At 42.2% G+C, this 15556-nt stretch overlaps 1 protein-coding gene across 8 annotated transcripts in view; it reads right to left on the bottom strand.

Annotated features, from left to right (window-relative positions):
* EFCAB11 (EF-hand calcium binding domain 11) overlaps positions 1-15556 on the bottom strand; it is a gene marked incomplete at its 3' end in the record, with an annotated part of 228093 nt that overhangs the window by 62244 nt on the left and 150293 nt on the right. For 3 of the 8 annotated variants that reach the window (XM_079915049.1, XM_079915043.1, XM_079915046.1), the window contains exon 7: positions 9956-11403. The exons of the other annotated variants lie outside the window; for them this stretch is intronic. In XM_079915049.1, the coding sequence (XP_079771175.1) occupies positions 11241-11403 (163 nt within the window). Of the gene's footprint in view, positions 1-9955; positions 11404-15556 lie in introns of those variants that run through there. 8 annotated transcript variants of the gene reach the window in all.

Here is a 15556-nt window from a genome sequence, read left to right as displayed (position 1 = left end):
AGGAAGGGGGAGCCCTAAGCATTGTGTCTTTGATAGAGGAGTTGGCCCTGGGCCTGCTTCTTCCCCTGGAGCCTAACAGGTGCTCTCACTTCCCACAATTATCTTCTTTGTAATCAGAACAAAAACACATGCAGCAGTGATTTGCTTCTTTCAAGACCAGCCTGACTTTAGGGGAGGAACTCCAAGTACTTGAGGCTGCAGTCAATGGGAGCAGAGCAAAATTGGGCGAGGGCCCTCCATGAGTCTGCCTCTTAGCCCACTAGCTGGACCAATAGAAGTGACGGATGCGATTTAGGGAATTCGGGGCAAAAGATGAGTGTGAAATAGAACTCCTCCCTTTTAAAAGCACATCAAGGAAAACACGTGTGTCTCAAGGTGAAATTGTAGACATGTGTTTGCTATGTATTTTCCATTAGATTGTTAATAATCGGATATAAATCATCTAGTGCAATCAGATGGACCAATCCTGGGGTCCCTTTCCCCACCAGTGACGGCTGTTTCTGATTAGCACAGAGCCCCCTGCCCTGACGAACAATGGTCTCCTCTCGGGCTGTGGAGGACAGGAAATTAAGCCATCAGGCATCTTGCCCATTATTCTCACGCTATCCTCAAGCTGTAAATCCATCAAATATGAAAGGCAGAAATATAAATTGGGGCCAAATTGGAGGAAGTTGGAGATGCAGTTTTATTCCACACGTCTCTCAGAAAGTTTGTCCACAAATGTTCAGTATTCACTCTGGAATTAAAATACCCGCTTTACAGCAGATGTTTTATAGACGGGCACCACTGTAGATGGTAAGAAGTTTGTATCAGAGCACCAAATATTTCCTTTAGCAAGAACTCTGCTTTTATCTATGGAAATATCAGGAAATCATTTTGAGTCGAACAACCAAAATAAAGGCAGTGGAGTTTGAGATAAATGTTAGGAAAATTGTGTAAAACATTATATCAAAACCCTTGGCACTGTCAAAAAGATTTCTGAATCCAATAAGTAGCTGAAGAAGAGAATTCAATTCCATTTTTCACTTTGTCTGCCAATTTTATAGCACTTCATTTAAAATGGAATCTCTAAAGAATCAATTCAAATTAGTTTTACAGTTTTCCCCCAAAGAATCTGCTTTAAAATAAATTGAATTGGAGCATGTGACATAATATGTGAGCATAAAATTCATGTTAACTAGTCTGACGGAAAAAAGTTCTCATAATAAGGAAACAAATAATCACACATGACTGAGCTAAAAATAGTCTTTAGATTGTCAGTTTCAAAATTGAACAAAAATAGGGAGAGTTGTTATAATAATGATATGGCACATTTCCTCCTAATGAAATGGCCTTGAATTCTGTAATAAATTACAGAAAGAGAATCCTCTGGGCAAAAAGAAAAATACCAGACATGAGTTGCTGTCATAAATAGAGTGACAGCAATGCAAATACCTTCCAGCTGGGACTGAGCAGCCTCTGCTGGAGGCTTCATTACTGAAGCCAGAGCTGAGCTGGGGTGAACAATACACTGAAGATGATCCTTCATCATCTGTGGCCCCCTGTTTATAAAACAGCTTCTGCTGCTGTATTTGCTTTGTTTTGATCAGGTATATTGAGTATAAATATTTATTTGAAATCTCTTTATAAAGTTTATTAGGAGTCTTAGGCTCCTTGAGAATAGGGACAATAGCTTATGTGACTTGGTAACCACCCGTACCTATCACAGCATCTGACACGTGGTAGGAATCCCATATGTGTCTGAGGGAGGAACATAAGAATGAATAAATCAATGAATCAATTTAGCATTAAAATCACATTAAACTTAGTTATTACACCTTAAAAAAATTTTACAGTTAAGTTAGGAAATGTACTGTTAGGTTAATTAAGGAGGGGACAGTTGGGTTGTAGTGATTTTTTTTTTCCTCTGTTGAAACCAAGAAACAAATACTTAGGTTTGTCACTGAATAAGGCTTGATGGAGATTCTTTTTTTTAATTTAATTTTTTAATGTATTTTATTAAAGGATAGTTGATTTACAGTGTTGTGTTAGTTTCTGGTATACAGCAAAGTGATTCAGTTATACATATATATAATAGTTTACATCTGCTAATCCCAAACTCCCACTCCATCCCCCCCTCACCCTTCCTTGGCAACCACAAGTCTGTTCTCTACGTCTGTGAGTCTCTTTCTGTTTTGTAGATAATTTCATATTTTAGACTCCACATATGTGATATCATATGGTATTTGTTCTTTTTCTGACTTACTTCACTTAGTATGATAATCTCTACGTCCATCCATGTTGCTGCAAATGGCATTATTCCATTCTTTTTTATGGCTGAGTAGTATTCCATTGTATATATGTACCACATCTTCTTTATCCATTCATCTGTTGATGGGCACTTGGGTTGTTTCCATGTCTTGGCTATTGTGAATAGTGCTGCTATGAACATTGGGGTGCATGTATCTTTTTGAGATGTAGTTTGGTCTGGATATATGCCCAGGAGTGAAATTGCTGGATCATATGGCAACTCTATTTTTAGTTTTTTGAGGAATCTCCATACTGTTTTCCATAGTGGCTGCACCAGTTTACATTCCCACCAATAGTGTAGGAGGGTTCCCTTTCCTCCACACCCTCTCCAGCATTTGTTATTTGTAGACTTTTTTTTTTTTGCGGTACGCAGGCCGCTCACTGTTGTGGCCTCTCCCGCTGCAGAGCACAGGCTCCGGACGCGCAGGCTCAGCGGCCATGGCTCACAGGCCCAGCCGCTCCGCGGCATGTGGGATCTTCCCGGACCAGGGCATGAACCCGTGTCCCCTGCATCGGCAGGCAGACTCTCAACCACTGCGCCACCAGGGAAGCGCCCCTGTAGACTTCTAAATGATGGCTATTCTGACCAGTGTGAGGTGGTACCTTGTAGATTTGATTTGCATTTTTCTAATAATTAGCGATGTTGAACATCTTTTCATGTGCCTATTGACCATTTGTATGTCTTCTTTGGAGAAATGTCTATTTAGATATTGATGGAGATTCTTTAAGGCCCTGCCTGAAAGTAACCATATAGGAGAAGTTTAACTTAGTGGGACCCAATATCTTGGAATTTAACTATGTCTTGAAGTATGGGCCAGTCCCTCTTTCCACAATACCCATTTGAGCTTCCTTGCTTTTCCACCTTACCTATCCTTCCATTCTTCAATCCATCCATGCATCAGTCTATAGCCATCTATCTGATCATCTGTCCATCAAATACTTAGGGATACAGTGATGAACAATAATAAGAGCTAACATTTACTGAGTACTTACTCTATGTCAAACACTGTTATTAACACTTTATGCTAATTAACTCATTTAATCATCCATCATCCGCTTCTATGAAGGATGTACCATCATATTCCACACTTAACATTCAAAGCAACTCAGGTGCAGCGAGATGAAACACCCTGTCCAAGATCACGTCACTAGGAAGTAGGGGAGACGAGATGTGAACCCAGAGGGTCTGGCTCTAGAGCTACCACTTTGCTGCACTAATCAGGCAGAAATGCTCTTGACCTTCACAAGCTTTATGTTCTAGTGGGAGAAACAGAATTTAAACACATAATTATGTAATTTTAACCATTAACAACTGCTTCGAAGAAAAAGTACAGGCGTTACAAGAGTATATAAAAGGGACATGTAGCCCAGTCTGAGGAATTCAGGAAGGCCTTGCTGCTGAGGAAGTTGACCCTTGGGTTGAGCCATGAAGGGTGGGTAGGTGGTGAGGCATAAGCAGGAAAGAGTGTTCAAGGCAGAACAGCATGTGCAGGGGAAAGAGGTGTCTGTGCTGGGGACCCATGGGGCCTTTGGTGTCTACTGATGTCAATATGATCAAAGGTCAATTCTAACATGAGCCTCTTCTGATGCTCTCCATCCCACTGACTTGCAACCTAAGTAACCCAGTTATAGAAGGCAGACATCTCTAGTTAAGGAGACAGCCTTGTCACCTTCTCCCTCACCCAGTGCCCAGCATATCCACTCTTGCCATCCAGTGCCACCAAATTTAACCCACTGTCCCCATGGATCTATCAGATCCACTTGTTTCTTTCTGATCCCACCCCACCTCCTGAATACAAGCCACTTTCATTTATTACTTGGATGTCTGCAGCATTCTCCTGTATCCAACACTCTTCCAGAAAGCACTCCAGAACCCCTCACATCCGTTGTCCACCTGCAGCCAGACTGATAATTTCCAAAGGCAAATCTGGTCATTCCTCCTCTGCCCTCACTAGAAACCTCCGATGGTCTCCCATTGCTCTCGAGAAAAAGACAAAATTCCCTGCCCTGGTTTAGAGGGCCCTGCATGGCCTGGCTGTCCCCACTGACAATGTCAGTGTCATCCTAGCCCCATGCCGTGTCTCACAGCTCCTCAGCCACCATGGTTGCCTCCCCCTTGGTCTCTGCTTCCTGCCACGCCCCTCCCACCGGGAGGCTTGGCAGTGCCCTTCCCTCTTCCTGGAATGCCCTTCCCCTCCACTGTGTTTAGTTAGCTCTTAATCATCCTTTAGATTCCCATTTAATCCTCAGCAAGCCCACCCTATGTCCCTGCTTGGGTACCCATTAATATCTGACCCTTCCCCATTAACATCTCCATCTGAACCAGATTACTCTCTGTTATGGCTGAATCGTGTCCCCCAAAATTCATATGTTGAAGCTCTAACTCCCAGTACTCAGAATGTGACTGTTTGGAGATAGGGCCTTTAAAGAGGTGATTAAGTTAAAATGAGGCTGTTACGGTAGACCCTAATCCAATCTGACTGCTGTCTTTGTAAGAAGAGGAGATTTGGACACAGACATGCACGCACACAGAGGAAAGACCATGTGAGGACATGATGAGAAGTCTGCCATCTGCAAGCCAAGGACAGAGGCCTCAGATGAAACTAAATCTGCTAAAACCTTGATCTTGGACTTCTAGTCTCCGGAATTGTGAGGCAATAAATCCCTGCTTTTTAAGCCACCCGGTTTGCAGTATTTTGTTATGGCAGCCTGAGCAGACTAACCCTTTCTTTCATAGAAACTGTCATAGTTAAAGTTAGTTGTCAAAATTAGTTGCAACTTAACTTTCATTTCATTATTTGATTGCTATCTCTCTGATAAGAATGCAAGCTCTGTAAGGACAGGAACTGGGTCTGGTTTTGCCCACCATGGTATCGCCAGAGCCTGGCACAGTGCCTGGCATATAGTAGGTGCTCAGTAAATACTTGGGGCATGAATGAATGAACAGACAAGTAAAAACATATGAGTGAGTGGATGAACACACATGGAGAAGAAACAGTAATTACACAGTGGTTTTACCTTTGGAAAGATTCACTTTGGGCCTGGGCTGTGTCTGGAAGCAAGGGCACCTTGTCTGGCTAATATGAGTATTAACATGAATTTATGTAATTTCACTAGATACAGCAAATTCCTGGAATTTCAAGTTTTTACTCCCTCAGAGCAACACTGTTCAGTGAAATTTAATCTCATGGATTTTATTTTTAAAGAGGCAAATAACTCTAGGGTAAAAAAAAAAGATAATTCTAAGAGACATAAATCCAGCATCCTTGCAATTGGAAGAAAATATCTTGTTTGTATCAAACCATGATACAAACGGCATGCTTGATTTCCGCTTGGAAAATGTCCTTGATGGTTTCCACAGGACAATGACACAGTGAGAGCACCATGGAATCACCACACAGGAGGGAGGGTGGGACACATGTGAGAATTTCTGTTGCAGTTTTAAGAGGAGTCTTCTTTTCTGAGAAACTCATTATTCACTTAATTATTCATTCTGTTTATTTACTGTAGAGTTATTACACATAAATATGGTGCAAATCCCTGGAATCCTCAAACACCAGATGCCAGTTTCCCTCTGCAGTCCCAAAAGACATAGCCAAGCCATCACTGTGAGAATTAAAACAACAACAACTAAAACCCAATTAAAATTGTGCCAGCATGTTCATTTCCAAAATAAAAACCCTGGGAATGAATAAGCTTTTAGTCACTCCCCTGACTGCTTCTGCAAAAGAACAAACACAAAAAACTTTAAACTAAAACTGGCATATAATTAGTATTTAAATCACAGTTACAATGAACCTCGTATCTGCACAGAAAGGGCATTGGCTAAGTCAACGTCATATTATTTCTCCCATTTTCAAAAATCACGTGATTGAAGAAAACGGCATTTTGCTTTTCAGAATTTCTATGTGTCTGGCCAAAGCCCAACGATGGTGGAGGAAGAAGCCAAGATGGCGACATGAAGTTTGGGGTCTTGGAATCCACAGGTTACACAACCTCTTCCTCCTCATGATGTGAGGGGGCCTCACACCCAGGTGCATCTCACCCACCTGAGTATAAGACTGGGCACAGGAGGGGATGAACACGCAGCCCATGGTCTTGGAACAAAGGCCAACAGAGCACAGAGGAGGCCTGTCTCCTTCAAGAAATTGTTGGGAGTGCAGAGAGAACCACACGACTGAGGGCAGTGCAGGGCTGACCGCTGGGCTGGAGGACGTGTGTGGGTGTGGGGAAGAAGGAGAGGTCGGGGGTGTGTGTGTGTACGTGTTTACAAGTCACCAATCCTCAGGTGATACTGGCTCCACGAAGAACCAGGTGGACTTTCTGATGAGCGTGTGACTGTGGTCACCTCCATTGGAGAGTCGCAGAGTGATAGGAGATCTGTCTGGCCTGCTACGCCCATACCAAATCACAGTCTGCCCAGCGGGTCACTGTGAGACCCGAGGTAACCTTGGAGGTGCAGGCAAATGAGTGCGTTAGTGGAAATACGTGAAGCTCTTCTGGATAGGCCAGAGGCCTGCGGTGTCTCCCCTAACCCGGAGCTCAGACCTGAAAGGCCAGGGGTCTCCATTCTCAGCGTTGTGGTTATAAGGGCGGGCTCAGAAGACAGGCTGTGCAGGTTCAAATCCCAGGTCTGCCACTGACCTTCACTCCTCTGTGCTTATTCCCCATCTTGACAATAAGGATGATGCCTCTGTCTTAGAGTTGCCACAAGAATTATCTGTGATAGTGCGTGTGAAGTGCTGACAGCAGTGTCAGCCAATGGCAGGCACATACTAAACACTGGTTTCTACCATCGATGCTGGTAAATTCCAGTCCGTGTGGCAATTTATCACAGGGCTGAGCTTTGTGGTAACACTGTTGTTTTCTACTTTGTATTTCCAAGGCAGCTGATAAACTGTTTGTTTCACTCCTGAGCAACAAGCACTCCTATTCCTGGCACCTCAGATTAAAATAAATTCATTGCCTCCTGTCTCACAATGCCCATGGCCATTTTTGTTACCTGTTGCAAATATTTTCTAGTCACGTAGCCTAATCTGGGGCCTTTTTGCTGAGAAGGCAAAAACATTTTCTAATCTTTTTGGCAACCACAGTGTAAAGTATCAGGTCCATAAAAACACAAAAGGTCTTCATTACTAATATATGGAATAGGAACTCTGTATAATATTTCATTATTGCTTTCTTATTAACATAACATTAATAATCTGTAGCTGCTTTCACAATTCCTGGGCATGAAAGCCTGGTATATTAAGTTATGGCTAAGATTAGATATATTAAAGTTACCTCCATGATATCATGAAAGAAACATGATAGAGCTGAGAAAATCAATTTAAATTAAAATAAAATCATTCTGTCTTATGCTTCAGTTTTCAAGGCAGCTGCTCTTAGATCAGCTCTGACGTGACCTCACTATCTGAGGTCTGAAGTTAAGTGGGTGCACCCAGGCCTTTCCTTCCGGGTGTTCCAAGTCGACTTGCTCAGTGTCTTCACTTGGGTGGGGCAGGGTTGCAAGGGGAGATGAGGAAGCAGGGGCAGAGGGAATGGAAGGTTAAGTGTGTGGCTTATGAGTTTACAGTCACACCACTAGTCAAGTTAGGTACCAGGGACGGTAAGATGGCAGCAGGTTCATAAGACATAAAAACATCGAACTGGAAGATCGCTTAGAGACAGCTAATCAATCATTTCCCAAAGTATAATCCATGGAACATTAGTTCTTTAAGACGGCTCTCTCTATATCCTCACGTGCACATAAACACACACACACACACACACACACACACACACACACACACACACACACACACACACAAACACAGAATTACATGGTCCATCAAATAAGTCTGAGAATCTCTGCATTGTACCCATTCCTTGGAGTGCCATAACGGACTTCCGCATTTTAAAGTTTCTGTGAACTCCTACAGTAAGAAAACACCCATTTGTCATCTTTGACCAAGTATTTCCCCAGCTTCCCTGGCCACGGCACCCTTTGTTCATATAACACTTATTTACGTCTAACAGGCAATGAGCAATCTTATCTAAGTCAACCTCCTCCTTGAAATTGATGAGGAAGAGGAAACTGAGGCCCAAGGAAAGTGTTTGACTTGCCAAGGAGCATAATTCAAACACTGAGTGGAGAGAGGAATTCACACCTTCGGATTCTTAGCTCTGCCTCTCAGAGAAACTTCCCTCTCATTCATCAACGTATGCAAACCTGTCATGCACAGGCACGGTGCCAGACACTAAAGACGCAAAGATAAAAAATGGTCCTGGGGCTTCCCTGGTGGCGCAGTGGTTGAGAATCTGCCTGCCAATGCAGGGGACACGGGTTCAAGTCCTGGTCTGGGAGGATCCCACATGCTGCAGAGCAACTAGGCCCGTGAGCCACAACTACTGAGCCTGCACGTCTGGAGCCTCTTCTCCGCAACAAGAGAGGCCGCGATGGTGAGAGGCCCGCGCACCGCGATGAAGAGTGGCCCCCACTTGCCACAACTAGAGAAAGCCCTCGCACAGAAACGAAGACCCAACACAGCAAAAATAAATAAACTAATTAATAAACTCCTACCCCCAACATCTTCTTAAAAAAAGAAAAGGTCCTGGCTTCAGGAAGCTCATAGTCCAAAGCTGGAGGCGGAACTGGAAGTGTACCGACCACACTACAATGTGAGGAGAGCTCAGAAGTGACTGCTGTGGGAGTGGGTCCAGAAGAAAGTATGACTCATCTCCTAAGGGGTTAGGAGTTAGTTGTCACACAGGACGTGAGGTTGGCACGGGGCCTTGAAGGGTGAGCAGGAGTTTGCCTCAGAATGTTTTTATCTCCCTTAATCCCTTTCTAAGGAGTCCCCATAGTAGCTCCCTTGTGTGGGATGATGTTCGCATAAATCACCACAGGATTCTGTCACCTGACTGGACCAGGATCAGGGCCCCAGGGCAGCCAACAGGAGTGTCTAGGGAGTGCTGTCCAACAGAACTCTGTGCAATGATGGAAATGTTCTCTTTGGCGTGGTTCAACATGGCAGCCACCAATCATAGGTAGTTATCGAACACTTGAAGTATGGCTACTGGATATGGCTATCCAGTGAGGAACTGAATTTTTTTTTTTTTTTTGCAGTACGCGGGCCTCTCACTGTTGTGGCCTCTCCTGTTGCGGAGCACAGGCTCCGGATGCGCAGGCCCAGCGGCCATGGCTCACGGGCCCAGCCACTCTGCGGCATATGGGATCTTCCCGGACCAGGGCACGAACCTGTGTCCCCTGCATCGGCAGGCAGACTCTCAACCACTGCGCCACCAGGGAAGCCCTGAATTTTTAACTTTATTTAATTTTGATTAGTTAAAATTAAATTTAAGTAGTCACATGTGCTGGTGACTTTAGACAGCACAGCTTTAGACTGATTAACAGATTCACTTTGTGATTCCAATTTAAAATACAAGTTGGGGGACTTCCCTGGTGGTCCAGTGGTTAAGAATCTGCCTTCCAATGCAGGGGACACGGGTTCGAGCCCTGGTCAGGGAACTAAGATACCACATGCTGCGGGGCAACTAAGCCCGCATGCCACAACTAGAGAGCCTGAGCACCGCAAATACTGAGCCCGCGCACTCCAGAGCCTGCACGCCACAACTGGAGAGAAGCCTGTGTGCCTCAACAAAGAGCCCGCACACCGCAACGAAAGATCCCACATGCAGCAACTAAGACCCAACACAGCCAAAATTAATAAATAAATATTTTTTTTTAAAATACAAGTTGGTTTAGACTTACGATTTTGAGTTGAAATTCGAGTTTACAAATACTATTGAAACATTCAAGAGACTTAAGACATCAGATTATAGAGTCTACTTAATTATACTTAAAATTTATTTAAATACATGGGAAGATGTATTTGTTCACTGGAGAACTGAAGGGCTTAAAAGAGAATTGATTCAAGGATTTGAAAACATTAAAAATAAGTCCTCTGACCAGTGGAATTAGCTAGAAATCAATAACGAAAACTAGAAATGCCACATCCTTTGAAAATTTAACAACGGATTTCTGTACAGCCCATGTGTCAAAGAAGAAAGTACAACAGAAATTAGAAAATATTTTGAACAAAATATTAATGAAGACAAGACATACCAAAACTTGTGAGATGCAGCTAAAGCAGGGCTTAGATGACACTTACAGTCTTAAATGTAAGTATTAGAAAAGAAAAAAGGCTGAAAATCAGTACAGTATTTGTCTTTCTCTGTAAGATTTATTTCACTTAGCATAGTGCCCTCAAGATCCATCTATATCGTCACAAGTGGCAGCTTTTCTTCTTTTTTTATGGCTGAATAATATTCCATTGTATGGGTACAGATACAGATATATTTCATATTTTCTTTATCCACTCATCCATCGATGGACACTTAGGTTGTTTCCATGTTTGGCTATATTAACATATTTACAGGCCTTCTGAGACTGGCCACAGGGAGAATCTAGGAACCATACCTGTGGGTTTTCTCAGTGCTGTAGGAATTATGAAGTTCAAAAGACATGCAAAGTGCTTTCATTTCGATAGGTCCAAGGCCAAGGGATTTCCTCCTTTGAAACGTATATTGCAAATAGTATTATAGGAAAGCTAGGCACTTTTGTTTGTTTGTTTTTTTGAGGTTCTCCAAATGCAATTCAAAAGCAGATATATGAGGTCTCTTCTTTGTCAGAAACCAACCCATATAACAGGTTGTGAGCGTACTTCCCTATGGCAAAAGCCTGACTCCACTGGGACACTGTTGAGAGTTCAGAGTCCTATAAAGTTGCCATTAAGTGGTGGTTTTCCATTTTTTGCTTATGTTTCCTATAACATTATTTTGAAAGGCTATATATAACCCCTTTATATATTTTTAATTGACATCTAGACTTGTATTATACATTTAAAGTGGCAAGGGATATAATTTCCATCATACAGTAATACCTGAAAATTTTAAAATAAACTTTTATTTTAGAACAGTTTTAGGGGCTTCCCTGGTGGCGCAGTGGTTGAGAGTCCGCCTGCCGATGCAGGGGACACGGGTTCGTGCCCGGTCCGGGAAGATCCCACATGCTGTGGAGCGGCTGGGCCCGTGAGCCATGGCCGCTGAGCCTGCGCGTCCGGAGCCTGTGCTCTGCAACGGGAGAGGCCACAACAGTGAGAGGCCCAAGTACCACAAAAAAACCCACCAAAACCCAAAATAGAACAGTTTTAGATTTACAAAAAAAAATCGTGAAGATAGTACAGATTTCCCCTACACCTCACACCCAGTTTCACCTATTATTAACATTTTACATTAGTATCATATATTTCTTATAATTAATGAAACAATTTTGACATTACTATTAACCAAAGCCCATGCTTTATTCAGTTGTCCAGGGTTTTTATCTAACGTATTTTTCCTTTTCCAGGATCCCATCCCAGCTATGACATTACATTTAGCTGTCATGTCTCCTTAGGCTCCTCTTGGCTGTGACATTTCTCAGGCATTCCTTGTTTTTGACCTTGACAGTTTTGAGAAGTGCTGGTCAGGTATTTTGTAGAATGTCTCTGAATTAGGATTTGTCTGCTGTTTTTCTCATGATGGGACTGAGATTGTGGGGTTTGAGGAGGAAAGCCAGAGAGGTTAAGGGTCATTTTCATCACATACATAAGGGTACATAGTATCAACAAGATTTATCACTGTTGATACTGACCTTGATCACCTGGCTCAAGTAGTGTTTGTCAGGTTTCACCACTGTTACTCTATGTCTCCCTTCCATACAGTACTCGTTGGAGGAAGGTCACTCTATGCAGTCCACACTTACGGAATGGAGAGTTATGCTACACCTCTTTGAAGGCAGAGTACCTACGTAAATCATTTGGAATTCTTCTGCAAAGGAGATGTGTCTCGACTCTGCCATTTATTTATTCAATCATTTATCTGAATCAGTGTGGACTCATGGATATTTATTTTATACTTTGAGTTATAATCCAATACCACTTTATTTTGTTACTCAAACTGTTCCAGCTTTGGCCACTTGGAGCTCTTTCTATTGGTTCTTGTGTCCCTTTGATACACCCCTACCAATGTAAGTTGTTTTTTTTTAAATTTTGTTTTGTTTTGCTTTTTGAGCACTTCCTCACTTTCTGGCTCATCTTGCATATTTTACCACACTAAAAAAAAAAAAAAATTCCCTGTGCATTACCTATTCAACCCTCCTCCACCACAAAAAACCCTTGATAATCACTGGTCTTTTAGTCATCACTATAGTTTTGCCTTTTCCAGAACGTCATATTGGTACCATACAGAATGTAGCCTTTTCACACTGGCTTCTTTCACTTAGAAATATGCATTTAAGATTCACCCATGTGTTTTTGTGGGTCAACAGCTCATTTCTTTTAATCACTGGATAATAATTCCATTGTACGGTTGTATCACATTTTGTTTATACAGTCATCTCCTGAAGGACATCTTGGCTGCTTCCAGCTTTGGGTGATGATGAATAAAGCTGCTATTAATAATCTTGGGCAAATTTTTTTGTGGAGAGAAGTTTTCAAATCAGTTGAGTAAATATGTAGGTTCATGACTGCTGGCTCGTTTGGTAAGACTATGCTTAGCTTCGTAAGAAACTGTCAAACTGTCTTCGGAAGTGGCTGTGCCATTTTGCATTCCCACCAGCAGTGAGTGAGTAGAAATTACTGAACTGAAAGTTAAACTGAGGGAGGAAGAGGGGGGAGGAGGAGAACAGAGAATGAGAGACGTCAGGTCACATCGGCGGCATAACATACGTGTAACTGGATTCTGAGAGGACATTCTCTTCAAGGATGTCAGAAAAGAAGTGTTTGAAGAGATAATGGCCAAGAGGTTTTCATATTTGATAAAATACATGAAGTATGTTGGAATTTTGGTTTCTATTTGTAGTGGGGGGGTGGAATCTGTTGACACAAGGACATCAGTTAAAAAGCAGGTCAGATAGAACCCTGGATGGCTCAGTGTATGTAATTCTATCTATGGATGTGATAGGAATAGCAGAAACAAAGGCAGGAAGGGCGGGAGGGAGGGAGGAAAGGAAGGAAGAAAGTAAGGAAGGAAGGAGGGAGGAAGGGAGGGTAGGGAAAAAGGGGGAGAAAAGAAAGACAATGGGTTTCCCTGGTGGCGCAGTGGTTGAGAGTCCACCTGCGGATGCAGGGGACGCGGGTTCATGCCCTGTTCTGGGAAGATCCCACATGCCGCAGAGCAGCTGGGCCCGTGAGCCATGGCCGCTGAGACTGCGCGTCCAGAGCCTGTGCTCGGCAATGGGAGAGGCCACAACAGTGAGAGGCCCGCGTACCGCAAAAAAAAAAAAAAAAAAAGAAAGACAATGAATAAACCTCATCCCACAAGCAGTCCAATATAAGTAGCAGTAGAGAATGCTTGGTAGAGAAGTTGACTCAGCACTATTTCTGCCATGTTTAACCTTAGAAACATCATTTAAAGTCAAGGTTGGCTTCCTTCTTTACACCAAAGAAGATGACCAAACCTGGCTTCTACTTTACAGTGACTATTATTATAATACTTGCGATGTACTTCCAGACCCTTGGTCAATTTTTTGTAAAAATTTAGTATTATTGAAATTGTTCTTCCTAATGAATATACTACAGCAAACCTAACTGCTTTGTTCTCCTTTGAAGTTTTTTCCCCCGCCAAGGATCAGTAAATCATAAAATAAGGAGTATATTTGGATTTCAGTTTATGTTTTCATATAAATTAATCTGCATTTTCTGTGAAGTTAGAGTGATGCTCTTTTTGATTCACACTTCTGAGCATTTTACCGATTTAGCAATCTAAGAGAAATTTAGATTGAACACTCCATATTTTATTATGTTAAATTGTTTTCAGCCACTTTTGAATCCACGTGGCCAAGCCAATTTAAATTTGTTTTGTAAGAAAGGTCACTCTGTGAGCTGCTATCCCTAATGCCATTACATTTCCATTTGTGTGGGTTTTAACCGTCTAATTCCACAGTTGTAAACAGATTTCTCAAAAGTTACAAGAAAAAGGAAAGCAACCGTTTTTATTAACCCTAAATTACAATTCTGTAAGTGAAGCGTGAACCCCAAGTACCGTGACTGTTGAAAACTACGGTTTAGAATTTATACACATAAGTGAGTGTTGCCCAATGAGGATGCACATCTATTTCAAAAATGCTTCCATTGTTCAGAGCATTTCTAGAAATCCCCTTTGAAAACCACCTTTAGAGCTGGCAGCACATTTTAAAAGATATTGTCTCTGGTGGCAAATCTTTGTCTCTTGAAAGTGGATTTGATTAATAACCCAATGTAATTTGGATTAAGCTTGGTGATGTGTAAGATGGGAATTAGTATTTAATACCTACCATGTGATAGAAGCTTGACCTGGGATGGCCAATGAATCTGGATAAACTCATTCTGGATCAAAACCAAAGTGAGACCAAAGAATACGGACCAGTGTCATAGATGATTTTCCCACTGGAGGTGATGTAGCAGAATAGCAGTTATTTATGCTTAATCAGGCTGGCAGGTTTGGCTCTCCACCCTGACACTCCACCCATCGCCACCACCTGGCCCGAGCCGTGTTACTTAGGCTCTGAGGTGGTTTCCTCATTTATAAGAGAGGATGCTAATGTCTGTCTCATCAATTTTCAAGAATAAAATAAAATAATACAAAATACCCAGCAAAATTAGCCCCCCCTTTCCCCCCCTGAAGGTGACAATGGGGAAGGAAAAATATTCATTAGGACACTGATATACCTAAAATAGATAACTAATGAGAACCTACTGTATAGCACAGGGAACTCTACTCAATCCTCTGTGGTGACCTAAATGGGAAGGAAATCCAGAAAAGAGGGGATATATGTATACGTATAGCTGATTCACTTTGCTGTACAGCAGAAACTAACACAACATTGTAAAGCAACTACACTCCAATAAAAATTAAAAAACAAATTCACTAGGATGAAGGTGGCCCAGTGTTTTTTAAATGGAATTTTATCTTATGGTGTATTTTCCTATTACCTCATCAGATATGAATTCCAAGGTTATTTGTTAATTTTCTATTTGGGGCAAAGATCTAGTTGTTATTTTGGTGTTTTTAGGCTAAGGGACTTGTATGTGTGTGTGTGTGAGTTGCCTGGTTGTGGGATGGTATGGTAGAGGTAGTTGTGAAAGATGAAGCTGAACAGACAAGTGGAGACAAGACTGTAGAGGGCTTTGAATGGCACGTTAAGGGTTAGACATGACCCAAATGAAAAGATGGCTATTAAAGCTTCTGAGCAGAGAAGAAAAAA

The sequence above is a fragment of the Stenella coeruleoalba genome (assembly GCF_951394435.1).
Source record: "Stenella coeruleoalba genome assembly, chromosome: 2".
Lineage (NCBI taxonomy): Eukaryota > Metazoa > Chordata > Mammalia > Artiodactyla > Delphinidae > Stenella > Stenella coeruleoalba.
Note: the sequence above shows the minus strand (reverse complement) of the source record. Positions and strands in the feature narration are given on the sequence as shown.